This window comes from Tyto alba, unplaced genomic scaffold, assembly GCF_018691265.1.
Source record: "Tyto alba isolate M040663 unplaced genomic scaffold, T.alba_DEE_v4.0 Super-Scaffold_45, whole genome shotgun sequence".
Taxonomy (NCBI): Eukaryota; Metazoa; Chordata; class Aves; order Strigiformes; family Tytonidae; genus Tyto; species Tyto alba.
Window position 1 is genome coordinate 29,278,616 of NW_024881321.1, and position 12,716 is coordinate 29,291,331.

The 12,716-nt window shown below is 39.9% G+C and overlaps 2 protein-coding genes across 6 annotated transcripts in view; one reads left to right on the top strand and one right to left on the bottom strand.

Annotated features, from left to right (window-relative positions):
* The window catches only part of FARP1 (FERM, ARH/RhoGEF and pleckstrin domain protein 1), a 216,426-nt gene extending 215,110 nt beyond the window's left edge, over nt 1-1,316 (top strand). For all 4 annotated transcript variants that reach the window (XM_032997135.2, XM_032997138.2, XM_032997136.2 and 1 more), the window contains exon 27: nt 368-1,316. In XM_032997135.2, coding sequence (XP_032853026.1) covers nt 368-449 — 82 coding nt within the window. In that variant the 3' untranslated portion in view covers nt 450-1,316. The remainder of the gene's footprint in view (nt 1-367) is intronic.
* A 3,520-nt stretch (nt 1,317-4,836) lies between these two features.
* Nucleotides 4,837-12,716, bottom strand: part of STK24 (serine/threonine kinase 24) — a 69,141-nt gene continuing 61,261 nt past the window's right edge. For both annotated transcript variants that reach the window (XM_032997118.2, XM_042806121.1), the window contains exons 10-11: nt 11,202-11,338; nt 4,837-8,808 (exon numbers count right to left, since the gene is read on the bottom strand). In XM_032997118.2, coding sequence (XP_032853009.1) covers nt 8,772-8,808; nt 11,202-11,338 — 174 coding nt within the window. In that variant the 3' untranslated portion in view covers nt 4,837-8,771. The remainder of the gene's footprint in view (nt 8,809-11,201; nt 11,339-12,716) is intronic.

A 12,716-nucleotide genomic window follows, 5' to 3' on the forward strand; every position in this document is an offset into this window, starting at 1 on the left:
CTTCTCAGCAGCTCTTCAGAAAAACTTCACTCCCTCTCATGTGACTGGGTAGAAAATCCACACTCGGACCATCCCCCAGAAATAAAAAGAGATTCGGTGTCTGCAGAACAAGTAAAACCACTGCTAAGTTCATGAATTTGGGGTCCCATCACCCCTGTTCATCCTCTCTAAACCTCCTGTCATACATGCATCTGGCAGTCACTTGGATCTAGAGTCTCCTGACTTTGGGTAGATTTAGGAGCTCCTGTAGACACTGAAAATAAAACCGTGTACAACTACGAGTGCAGACTGTATCTGTCTTTCAAAAAATCTTTCCTTAGGGATTGACTGTTGTTTCATTTGTGTCTCTCCTCGTGCCTCCTCACAGATGGATGGAAGTGATCCGAAGTGCCACCAGCTCTGCCTCACGCACTCGAGCTCTGAGTCATAAAGAGCCTCACGCCTATTGACGGCTGAACAAGCCGCTGTGTTGATTGTCCAGCAGCTGCGGATTTTCTAGAGGACATTTGAAACTCTTTTCTCCCTCCAAGATTAGTAAAACTTACAATTTGGTAAATGAAAAGAAAAAAAAATAAGTATGGTTTTGCAGAAACTTTCACAATTCTTCAGCAAAACTGTTTAAGTTCTCTGTATGTTCAAACTAGCTTACCACCATCTCAGTGGCTGCAGATCGTTCCATGTCTTGTATTTTGTCATTCTGTGCTGTTTTTAGCTTGTGCCAGTATTAAAATATTGTCCTTATTAGAGTGCCAAATGCCAAAATACATTTTGTTGCCTCAAAGATTGCACCTAAAAAAAAAAAACCCGACTTCACAATCTGAAAACTTTCTCCTCTGAGGCAAACACTATTTCTTCTCTTTTCATAAAAATATATTATTTTTTTTTACCATGTTAATCTGTAGACTGCTGGATTTTTAAATGTAGATGGACCTTCACAGTATAGAATATAATTATATATACAGCAAGCAGTCTAACAGGAACGAGATAACTTTCAGATTCCATTTTTTTCCCCAGTCTTTCTACATTTAATCAACCATGAATTACTAATTTTCTATCTTTAACAAGGAAACAGTTTACAGCTCGTTCTCCTTTCCCTTTGGGGTTACAAATCCATGCGGTATAGTAAATAAAGTATAGGATTCTTATCCAACCATTTTTTTGGTGCAAGTTGACCAAACTGTTCATCTGTTGGCTTTGAAAAGTGAATACTACTTGCAAGATGAAAAATTTTTAAAATAATCCAGTGCAATATTATTTGGGCTGTTAATGTACTGTGAATGGTTATGTACAAGAAGAAATTAAAGGCTGTGGTGACATTCTGCTGTTTGTTTTACAAACTTGAAAGGAAAACCTGTACACTATTACGAGAACTGCAGCTGTTTGTGATTCATTTGTAGGTTGTTTCGGTAACTAGCCCGGACTAAACTGCTGTAAGCAGGGGGTGCAACTGAAGCCCCAGGTTTTTAATCCTGCCTGCTACACATCCAAGTGTGACTTCCAGTTTATTGCTGAATTTCAGTGTCTCCCTCTCTCCCCTGGTGCTGGGTGTACAGCCCGCAGCAGAAACACCCGTTTCATATACCTGGCGTTAATGTTCGCTAACACCAAATTCTGGACAAGCTGTTGGCCCACTCAGAAGGCTGGTGCCACGAAGTCCACTATGCTTAGATGTTTTCCTTATGTTTTAAGAAACACTTCATCGCGAGGGTGATGTAAGACTTCCATGAAGAGAAGTTCAACCTGCTGGAAACGCATCTAGCACGGTTACAGGCCTTGGAGGAAACAGCACGAGGCAGAGGGGGCCGGAGCGTAGACAGGAGAGGTGAAGCCAGGACAGTTCTACCCCCGCGTTTTCTTCATCTAGCTATTCGCTTTGTTAACGGCTTACTCGTGTGCCAGGTATAAAGTGGCTTATGGCTTTGCTCACAACAAAAGGGAATAAAATACCTCACAATACTATCAACCAGCCATAGTCCTGTTTCAAGACCGTAAAGCCGCCTTTCTATCCCCTCCCACCCCAAGCACAGATCCATCTGTAGCTCCATCCGAGAAGAGGATGGGCTCCTGGCCCCTTAGGCCAAGCAGGCGGCCCCACGGCCAAATCCGAGCCGCCCTGGCGAAGCAAGTACTTCAGCACCTACTTCAGCACCCTGCCTTCAGCTCTGTGGAAACCTGCAAACCCCCGGGCAGGTAGCTGTGTGCAGACACTCTTTTCCTTAGCTATCATCCCCCTTGAATATCAGTACTGATATAACCATCACATCTGCCCTACGGCATCACCCCACTCTGCTTGGGACATGATGAAGGACAAACTTAGAAAGTGGGTAGAAAAATCTGAAGACCTTTCTCCCAGTTGCACGTCCCACCGGCTTGCCCATTCCAAGCCCATGACAACCAACTCTGCAGGTGAATTGAACCATCTCAGTCAACCAACAAGGCACAGGAACTGGAGCGCTTCAAGGCTGACCAGGAAGGTCAACGATGATCTATTTAGTCATGAAAAGGGAAAATATAACACAGCATAGATTAAGAACAACGGATCAGGCTACAGGCCTGGAAAAAACAAAGCTGAAGAAGCAAGAGCACATGATGTTGCAGTGAAGTACGGTAAAGGGCTGCACACACCCCTCCCAAAAAATTATTACTGATCCGTAAAATAATACCTGCAAGCCTTACAAGCTCAGTCCCTACATCTGTCCTTTGCAATTACTATCTATAACAGTGAAAAAAAATTTTTTTTTTAATGGAAATTACACTGAGGACCTTAATTCAGCTGAAATTGCATTTTATTTTAGATCATGGGCTTGCTGAATACAATCTTCATTCCTGCTATCTGCTGCAGTAGTTTATTCTGAGCTTTCAAAAGAAAGGCTTTTATTTGCATTCCTGAAATAAGGTAATACCATTTCTAGTTATGTTTCATTTTCATACAAAGCTTGGAAAATAATCTTTCTGTAACATCTAAGGCAAAGATCAGGACACAGTTCTATTTATCATGACAGCAGAGCCCTAGCTAGGCTGTGGATGCAACTTCCGCATATCCACCTGATCCCTCATTCAGCATTTTCACCTTTTTTTATTATCTTCTACAGAAAAGAGGTTTAAGGTAAGATTTTTCTCCTTCTTTGCTAGTGTGATTTTTTAAATTTGTTTTTAAAATGGAACCAGTTTAACTGCTGTCATTTGTCAGCGTTTTTCTAGTTCTTTATTTCTAAGGTTACCCCAAAACTGAAATAATGGTAAGAGAATAGAAGTGACTGTCTCGATGGTCTTATCTTACAGTCAGTCACAGTCTATGTGTGTGAATAAAACTCAGAGTTTACTAGAAAGCTGTAATACAGAACCACTTATTTTTAACCCTGATTCACATCATGCTGCTGTCCATCTAATCAAGTAGAGAGCGGAGACGGGCAGAGACACCGCGTGCCAGGTTAGCGTAGCCATGACTAAATACACCTTTCTTGTGTTTCCACAGTGGAAAAACCTCCAAATGATTATTCCAAGAGATTTACTTTTCTTGTTGTTATTACATCTCCATGAATAATCAGTTGCCAGCTTCAAACAATGAACAACTAAAAGCAAAACAGGAACTTTACTGCTATAGGAAGTTGTACCACACACAATGGGACCAGCAAAGCCTGGACTCCTGGGGATTTTTTTTTCACAAGACTAAGCTTCTCCATCATTTCTCTGGTCACAACTTTCATTAAGACATGAGTATTTATTAATAAATATACCTCAAGACTACCTATTTTCACAACGTTTTAATTAAACACTTGAGACCTCGATGCCTTTGTAAATTCAGCTGAAACCAGCCAAAAATGACAGACTGAAAGATGAGTTAGCAGGTAGGGAAACACGCTGTGATTGCAGAAATCTTGACAGAAGTCCCTGACAAGAGAAACAAGGTCTCGCAAGGAAAACATGTTTTGGAGACAAAACCAAGGGCAATATCCCACCATTCCATCAGCCAAGAACAAAACGGAAACAAGTAGGACCTGAAAAGCCCAATTTTGACCATTTTTGCTTTTCATACGGGACCAGTTATGTGGTCTCCCTCCAACAAAGAAAAAAAACTAACCAGCCAAAAACCCACATAATTATGGATGTGCAGATACACAACTCCAGTCGCTAGAGCACACAAGCATCCCCCCCTCATCCCCAGGGGCACGGAAGAGTTGGTAGAGAAAAAAAATTGACAATGTGGCACAGACACATTTTTTTTTTTTACCAGGAGAAAATAGTAATGAACTATAATTACAGTAGTGCAGCTGTCACACAGTTTGTCACCGGTTAGATGGGTAATTAAGGATGCAATGTGTGGGGTGCACACGACTTGATGTGAGCACTTTATCAGTTTCAGTGAGCTGGCAGGATGGGGAATACAAAGCAGGTTTTAAATCGCTGCCATCTGTAAATTGACGCTTTGTCTTACTATAGGACAAACTGTAATATAGAACTGCACATATTTAACCAAAACAGTACACTATCAATCACTTGTATGTGCAGATAAAAAAACCTTAATCAAGGAAAGAACGAAACTTCCCACATGGTTAGGCCATCTGTGAGATAGCTACAAGCTTACTAAATTCCCCAACAGAAAAATATATTATTGACGTTCTTGCTCACAAAGTGTTGTTTGATCTTAAACAAGAATTTCCTTTCGTACAGATTGTGATATTATTACAGTTAAAAACTGAACACTGAGTTATGAACCTTCTACCTACCATTACTGACACATGAGCAATAACTGAGCTAGACACCTGCAAGAGCATCCCCTTCTGGGAGGAGACCGCCAAATCTCCTCTTACTGACCACTCAGATGGCAAAATTTCATTAAACTTTTCCTTCTTTATTTCTAGGTCATGTAGTTTACAAGGAGTTTTATTATCTTGGTGTAGAGTGACAAAAGTAAAATTTAAATACATGGTTATAAACAGGCAGCAACGTTACAGAAAACAAGATATACACTTTAATTGTCCTCTGTAATCATGCTTTAAAAGAAGGCAAAAAAACATTACATACAATTTGTCTACTGCATATGCTCAGTGCAATTACCAGCACATCTGCAAAATACAGTTAAAAAGAGCAAGCCTACAGATCTGTGCTATGCTTTAAGCTCCTCCCCAGCAACTTAGAAAAATAATTTGCGATCATACTGATCCTTGCATTATACCTGTGCTCATCAGCACTTCTGATGCTAATCTTCCAATGGTGACATTTTTGAAGGCAAAAAATACATTTCCTAAAAGTCAGGCTACTGTAAAACTATCACAAACTGGTACCACCTCGCTTCAAAAACGATACGGAACGCCGCGTAAAGTGGGAAGGGCTAAAGGAGAAATGTCCCAAGCACAGGGCAGGCCCGGGCAGCAGAGGGGTCACGGTGGGCCTGCAAGATGGCGGCGACTTGGCAGTCGAGCGCCAAGGCGCTCGCCCTCACGGCCCCCCGCCGCCCCGCTCCCGCCCGGCCGGGGCAGACCACCCCCGCTACCTCATCCCGCAGTCACCGCCTCGTCGCTCCGTCCCCGCGTGGACGTACACGGAGTGTCTGGAGCTGCAAAGGAACCGCGGCGCTTCTGAAAAAGAGCTGCTCTGGTACCACCCCAGAGGCGTTCGGTGCTACAGCGGCCCTGCTGTCATCCTTGAGTAAACTGGCGATCAACTACAAAGTGCAACTGCAAGGAAAATTAAGTTAAAAAAATAGATTATACATCTGATCGATACTTACAAAAAAACAAGCCTTCAGTTCAAATGACTGATTTTATTTTTTTTAAACAGTGAGCCCATTTACTGCCTAATCTTCAAATCCCTGACAAATAAGCAGTTCCACTAATTAAATGTTTGCATAAATAGGGATAGCTTGTCACTTAATATATTCAAAGACTGAGTAAAGAAGTACTACCTGCACAGAAAAATGGTCAGTGCAACATTGTAACACAAACACGTTTTTAGCATGAAACAACCTCTCAAAAATATCAATACACTTCTTTTCTCTTTCAGAAACGGAGGCCGTGCTTCTTTCAAACGAAGCTCTTCTGTTACCAATATAGATCTGATTTTTAAAGCATCACTACTTTTCAATAGCAAACATTTGTAATTTTACATTCAAGATACAGCACACTTTTTCAGTGAATCTCAGTTTAAGATAGTCTCTATTTAAATAATCTATATATTACATATAAAAATACACATCTCTACCATAAATGAGGTCTTGTCTTTTTCTAAATGTCCTAGCCTTAGGGCCAGTTGGCCATGCTGTAGGTCTGACTCATCTTCAGCTCATAAGCCCAGGGACACATTCACCAAGCAAATTCTGCCACAACCTACTCAGAGAACCATTTCCTCAACATACAGTCCTGGAACACAATTTAAATGCAACTCAAAAAAATATATGTATAACTTTTTAAACGGTTGTTCAAAAACAGTGTACCTTAGAACTTCATTTAATTTTCTGACTGAGAAATTCTTGAGATTCCAGCCAGCATCGTAAATTTAACTTCCCCACTAAGTCTCTGAGTTCTGTGCATCTCCAAGTAAGCTCGCTTTAATTTCAAGTCCTTACATTAACAGCTAACTGGGGAAAAGCTTCCATTATTCTACTTCTATTTCAAATGCAAACACATCTGTTTATTTCCACATGCTGTAACAGCACATATTTATTGAATGGCTGAAGGTTTTAATAGTGAGTTGTCAACAGGTAAGTTTCCCATTGTGCCGTATTCAGATGCACATTTCAGAACAGTCAAGCTAAATTTATTTCCTCAAGGGTAAGCCTTAATGTTTAAGAGCACACAAAACAACATACTTAAAGATATTAACCAAAGAGAAGTTATAAACCATTGCTCAGATTTATGCATCGTTCAATTTACCTTCAATTCACTTGGCCATAAAGGGAAACCATGACCTCGTTATGCTGGCAAACGTGTTGTGTCTTAAGAACATGGCTACAGGAGCGAGCACACGTATACCCATTTCTTTCAACTGGTGTTTCAACATGGTTGGAAGTTTCACCGCTCTGTTAGCACAACAGTGTCCTCTAACTGTTATATTATCAAATTCATAATTAAGGCTATTAATATGCATAGAATAAGGGCTACCATGGTGATATGAATTCCTCTCATAAGGAGACCTCACCAGCTTCCAGAATGGTTAGAGAACCTGGGTCTTTTGTACTAAGCCAGGCAGATATGCCTACACATTTAAAATTGTAATCCTTTGTGTTCCAAAACTCCTGTCCCTTTTTTCCTTTTTTTTTTTTTTTTTTTAAATTAAATTAAACAGCTAAGTTACCTCCCTGTCATGCAAAACAAAATCTTCCACTTCTTCATTAAAAACAAGGCAAAAATGCTTTATAGCTACCAGAATAAAAAGCACCTGAATATAGCCTTGGTGAAACAAACCATGGTAAACCTCAGAGTAATACTGTGGGAAAAAAAAAAACCACAACACCTAATCACCTGTGTATGTAACTAACATTACTATTTCCAAGAACTATAAAACCGTAAATCAGCTACCTAGGAGCGCTCACAGGAACAGTGGAAATTTCAGAATTCAGAATTTTCAAGTAATTTTTTTTCTGGAGAGACAAGCAATAGGACTGTCCTGGGCCAACGCTCAGGCTCTGTTTTGCAGTCTTTCTGTCTAATGTATATCACTTTAGGTGAAGAGATGCACAGATTTAGGCAGCGAGACCAAATACTGAATCTATGGACAATTTTTCTTTTATGCTGCAAGACATCCATTTTAATGGTAAAAATAGGCACGATGGAGAAATACTTGCCACTGTCTCAGAGCCAACGTCTTAATGAGATATTTCAGAATAAATGAAGGTAATAAAGATTTATTTGTGTGAGCATTCAAACATGTTCAGGTGAAAAAAAGATTGTACCTGAATTTCACTACAAGCTTCACAAATATCTATTACTAAAATTGAACAATACATAGGGTTCAGAATTTGCATTGGCACAATTTAAAACTGAAAATATGACAGAGCTCATTCTTTAGGAAAAACAATAATTTAAATTTAAAGCTTTGAGAGACAAGGTGTATTAAATTTAAAACAATCAGAAGTAGTACCATAATTAGAAAGTCACGCTCAGAATATAGGTAAAAAGGAAGAAATACTGGAGAAACAGAATAAAACTGTATCTTTGCTGAGGTACGAATAGAAGGTTCCATAATACAAGATTAACTCTTTCAATGGCAAATCCTTCACATACAAAAATCAAACCAAGATTCACTTTTCACATAATTCAAAATTTACATGTAATAAAGGCAAGGCAATACTCAGTTATGGCCTGTCAAATATTTACCCCACTAACATTATCTACAAAAGCACTTTACCATTTTGTACACAGTGATTCCTTATGCACGTTGAAAGGCTTTTAGTTAAAAAAGACATTATATACATATCTGTACACAATTCCAACAAACATACTCCATCTCCCAGTGGAATTCTTAAAGCAAGGTACCTGAGGTTTCTCAACATCTTCAATTTCTCTATCACAAACCTAAATATACATTTCAGATTTTATAAAAAGACACCTCCCTGGAATATGTGCATTATCATTAAAAAAAATTATAGCTTTAAGGAGCTGAAAAAGACCGCCTCCATCCCAGAGACGTCATTTTCACTCTTGCACATTTAGGAATGTCCTTTGGAGGAAGGACATTCCAGTGACTGAGGGGCAGAACAACATTAGGGCGTGCGCCTTTGATGCAGACACTGTGGGATCTCTGTTTTTCTTAGAAAAGTCAGGAACGGCACATCAGTAGGATGAAGTGCTTCCTCCAGCTAGTGAGTATCTGAAGAGGAAAAGAAATTGTTACCGTTGTGACTTTCAGAAAGGCGTTCCACAACAAGCAGCAACTAAAAGTTATTCCATTTTTGGCTCCTGAAGTTCCAGCCGTTTTCCTCGCAGAATGACACCCACCACTGCTGGCATGCTTTAAAGACAAAAAACACAGAGCGGAACAACACCCTCCGAGAACATCGCTGCTTTTCTATCAAATGGCAACATCCCGTGCTCAAGTGCGTTACTACAAAGTACATGATGATCTAAGAATTCTGTATACTGGGGGCAATATTTATTGATTCCAGCTTTCCTACGTGGCAAGTTTACATCATAATCTTTCCAAACACTACTGGGGCAGGAAACCTGTATTTCTTGGTCTAAGCAGATTCTTAAATCATCCAAAGACAGAAGCACACATTTTAATCATGTTAAGATTTCAATAAACTTTATAAAATACCAGAGATCAAAACTGGAGAGGGAAGGTAAATGGATTCACTGAAGTTATTGGACAGCTCTTCTGAAGGTCCCAACTAATTCATTCAAACAAATCGGGGAAATCCAGTTTTAACCAATCGTAAGGGGAATGAAAGCCTCATGAGAAACATTGTTGAAGAGCCACCTTCAGTAGTTAGCTATCAAATTGAGAGGATATTATAAGTGGATACAATGAACGACTTAATGATGTAACAGAGCATATTTCTTGTAGTATTCAAACAAGAAGAAACTATGTTTTCAGAAGCTGACTAGCTCCAAAAATAGCTTTATCCATCCTACTAAGCTATGGAATAGTTCAAACTCCTTTTTTGGGAGGAGGTCCTGCCATTCATTTCTTTCACTCAACATTCTGGAAGGAGTGATAGTCACGATCACATACTAGCTGAATATCATCCCTGGAATAAAAGAAAGTTCACCCAGATGTGACACATCAACAAACATTCTCTATGAATATTTCTTTCTCTCCATGAAAGAAAATGAAGTGCCCCGCTCTACTCTTGTAAGACATTATGACCAAGAAAAACAGCAATAGTCCGAGGAAGCAGAACAGAAGGAAAACAAAATGCTAAATAAGTATCTAAAGGGTTCTGAAATCTATCTTCTTGGACAGAAACGATGATTGCTACTGTTGTGACAAGGACAAGTAAGATCACCTCCAGCATCCACAGAAGAAGTGCCCAGTGGAAAGCCTGTCTCCACATGGTCATTTTCAACTACAACTGCAGCACCAAAAGGCTGCAAGGTTCCCAGTTCCAGGAAGGCCCAGTACCAGGCTGACAGATACTTGACACTGACACCTGACACTGATGAAAGACTGAGGTCTGTTTCCGAACCCCTAATGGAAACCAGCTGAGATGGAAGCTCCAGAAACTCTTTCAAGCCTGCCAGGATCAACTGAAAGGAGAATCAGGCCATCTGGCATCAAGGAGTGACCTTTTAGCAAGAGAGATGCTGACTGGGCTTCATGCTTAATAGCCCAGAAAGCAAGAAACACAACTGCTTGCAGATTTCTTGGCATTAATTTTTACTGAATGACAAAGTGCCAGCCTGGCAGTCCTCTGCTTTATCTTCAGAGGTGTGAATTCTTAAACTTTACCTAGCTGTGGTTAGAGACAGTATTAAGGAGACAGCTGCTCAGGGAGATCTTCTTCAAGGTAGCAGTCCATGATTAATCATTGCCCTGAGCCTTTTCTAGTACCAAGCAATCCAACCTGGATGATGTCTATTCACAACAGCTGTGGGCTCCTGGATTCAAGGTTGCATTTAAAGCCTCTTCAAGCAGTAATTCTGAAATTTATACCCCTGATCTTTTCTTGTGTAGCACTTAAAAGAACAGCAAATTGAGCGTTTGCTAAGAATATATTCCTAACCTAGGCAGTTAGAAAAATCTCTTAACGAAATTTAGCCTTTTGAAGTTATACACAATGTTGGGTTTGGCCATATCACCCTAAGGCCATACAGACTATCTTTAATGAATGAACAAGGAACCACTTGCTATGTGACTCAAAGAAACACAAACTAACTGAACAGTCCATTTATCAAAGTGGGTAAGAAAAATTAAGAGTGACATGGGGCATCCTCTGCAACATACAGCCAGACACTAAGAAAGTGTGAACGTCCCTTACAGGAACTGCAAAGTGAAAAGACTGTCCAGTCAAATTTGACACACAGTATGCACACCAACAGGGTGAATGTATGTACGGGCTATCAGCTGAAGCAGGAAATTAGAACTGTTGACATGATTAGGTTTTTTTCTACTAAGCAAACACAACTGTACGAATCGTAAGCACAAGTGGCTTTTTTCCTCTATTATAAATAGAGATTAATTCTTTCAATTTAACACTGGTCAAATATTTGTAGAATCAGATCTGCAATCTTCTGTAACCCTTAAGGAAATAGTTTCATTACCTCTGAAGCCTCTGCACAAGGTGTGACACCATGTTATCTGCAATGCCTGGACAAGCCTCTTCAGCTAAATAAATAGCCTTTCTCAGTTCTTCTATGGAATCTGTGTTACCACCACACACTTCGCTCTTCTCTTTCAACTGAAAGAAAACCAGGAAGACACATATTAAGAAAATATTCATAAATATTTCTGTAAACAACATAATCCAAAAGCTCGTTAGGAAGTAACCACCAGTGTTCACAATGTCAGGATTTGACTTTCATCACATACCCTCAAATCCTGAGGAATTTTTTCACCCTGAAGTTAGTCTTTGCAGTTGTTATCAGAATGTTGTTCATCTTCACAAGTCTTCAATCATTCACATATCCTTTTCAGCGTGCTCACATTCAAAAATTATGACAGAGTATCCCAAGAAAGATGTAACTGTGTGGTTTCAAGATGGGCTGCTTATACATACTGACTTCAGTATACACACTTGCACACTTATAGCTTATACATATGCACCGCAGGTGCACTTGTGCAAGTAGCATTAGAGAATGTTTTCACCCCGTCCACTCTATCAGAGTGCCCTGAGCACTCTCTCATCTGCCCCCTGAAGCCAAGGATCCCACAATTAAGCAGGAACTGAGAGCTCAGAGGGAAGATCTCAGTACTTCGCTTGTGTAGGAGCTGGTGTAACATGCAGAGTACAGCTGGTAAAAAACTTTCTTTCTCAGAACTCGCTAAAGAATGTTCAAAAATCTCAGCAGGGTCTGGGCTTCCTTGGAAGAAAGTGTCATGTTACCAGCAGTAAGGGTAAATGAAGACATGGCCTTCTTTCAGGAACTGGACTTCCCCCAGCAGGGTGGATGTCTGTATTTACAGGTTTCTCTCCACATTTATCACTACAGCTGTTGTCAAGAGCTGTTTTGCAGCATCCTCTTAAGAAGGATGGAATCAAAGTCATTTATTTGAGGAAAAAAAAACAATAAAACTAAAACTAAACTAGTGAAAAAACCACTCCGGTTAAAAGCTGACTGGGCTTACAAGTGCCTTGGATCAAAGAATGTAAGTTGCTTACACAAAACTGTGTAAGAAGAACAGTGAAATATTTTACTACATATTTCTCTACAAATTATTAAATTAATTTAAAAGTCATCTCTGAATGTTGGACCTATAGTCAGTCTGCCTTTATGCCATTACTGCCAGTAATGAAGGAAGCTTAGCTTGAACCAAGGGAAAGTTTGTGCCACTTTCTGGGCCATAATGTGGGCATGCATACACTTTTGTCTACTCAAGTATAGCACAGGGGATTGTCACATGGAATAAGCATAATGGCAGCAAGCAGCAGAAAGCAGAATAGATTGAGACAATTTTTTTTTGAGTTCAGTGTGGTACAAGACATTCTGGAGGGTTCAAGAATTGAAGTGGCCTTTCAGGACTTTCTGAAGTGGACTTTCCACAGGTGTCAGGAACTACAGCACTGAGGAATGTTTCTTCTTTAAAAAAGGAATCCAAGTCTTGCAAGGGAAAACATA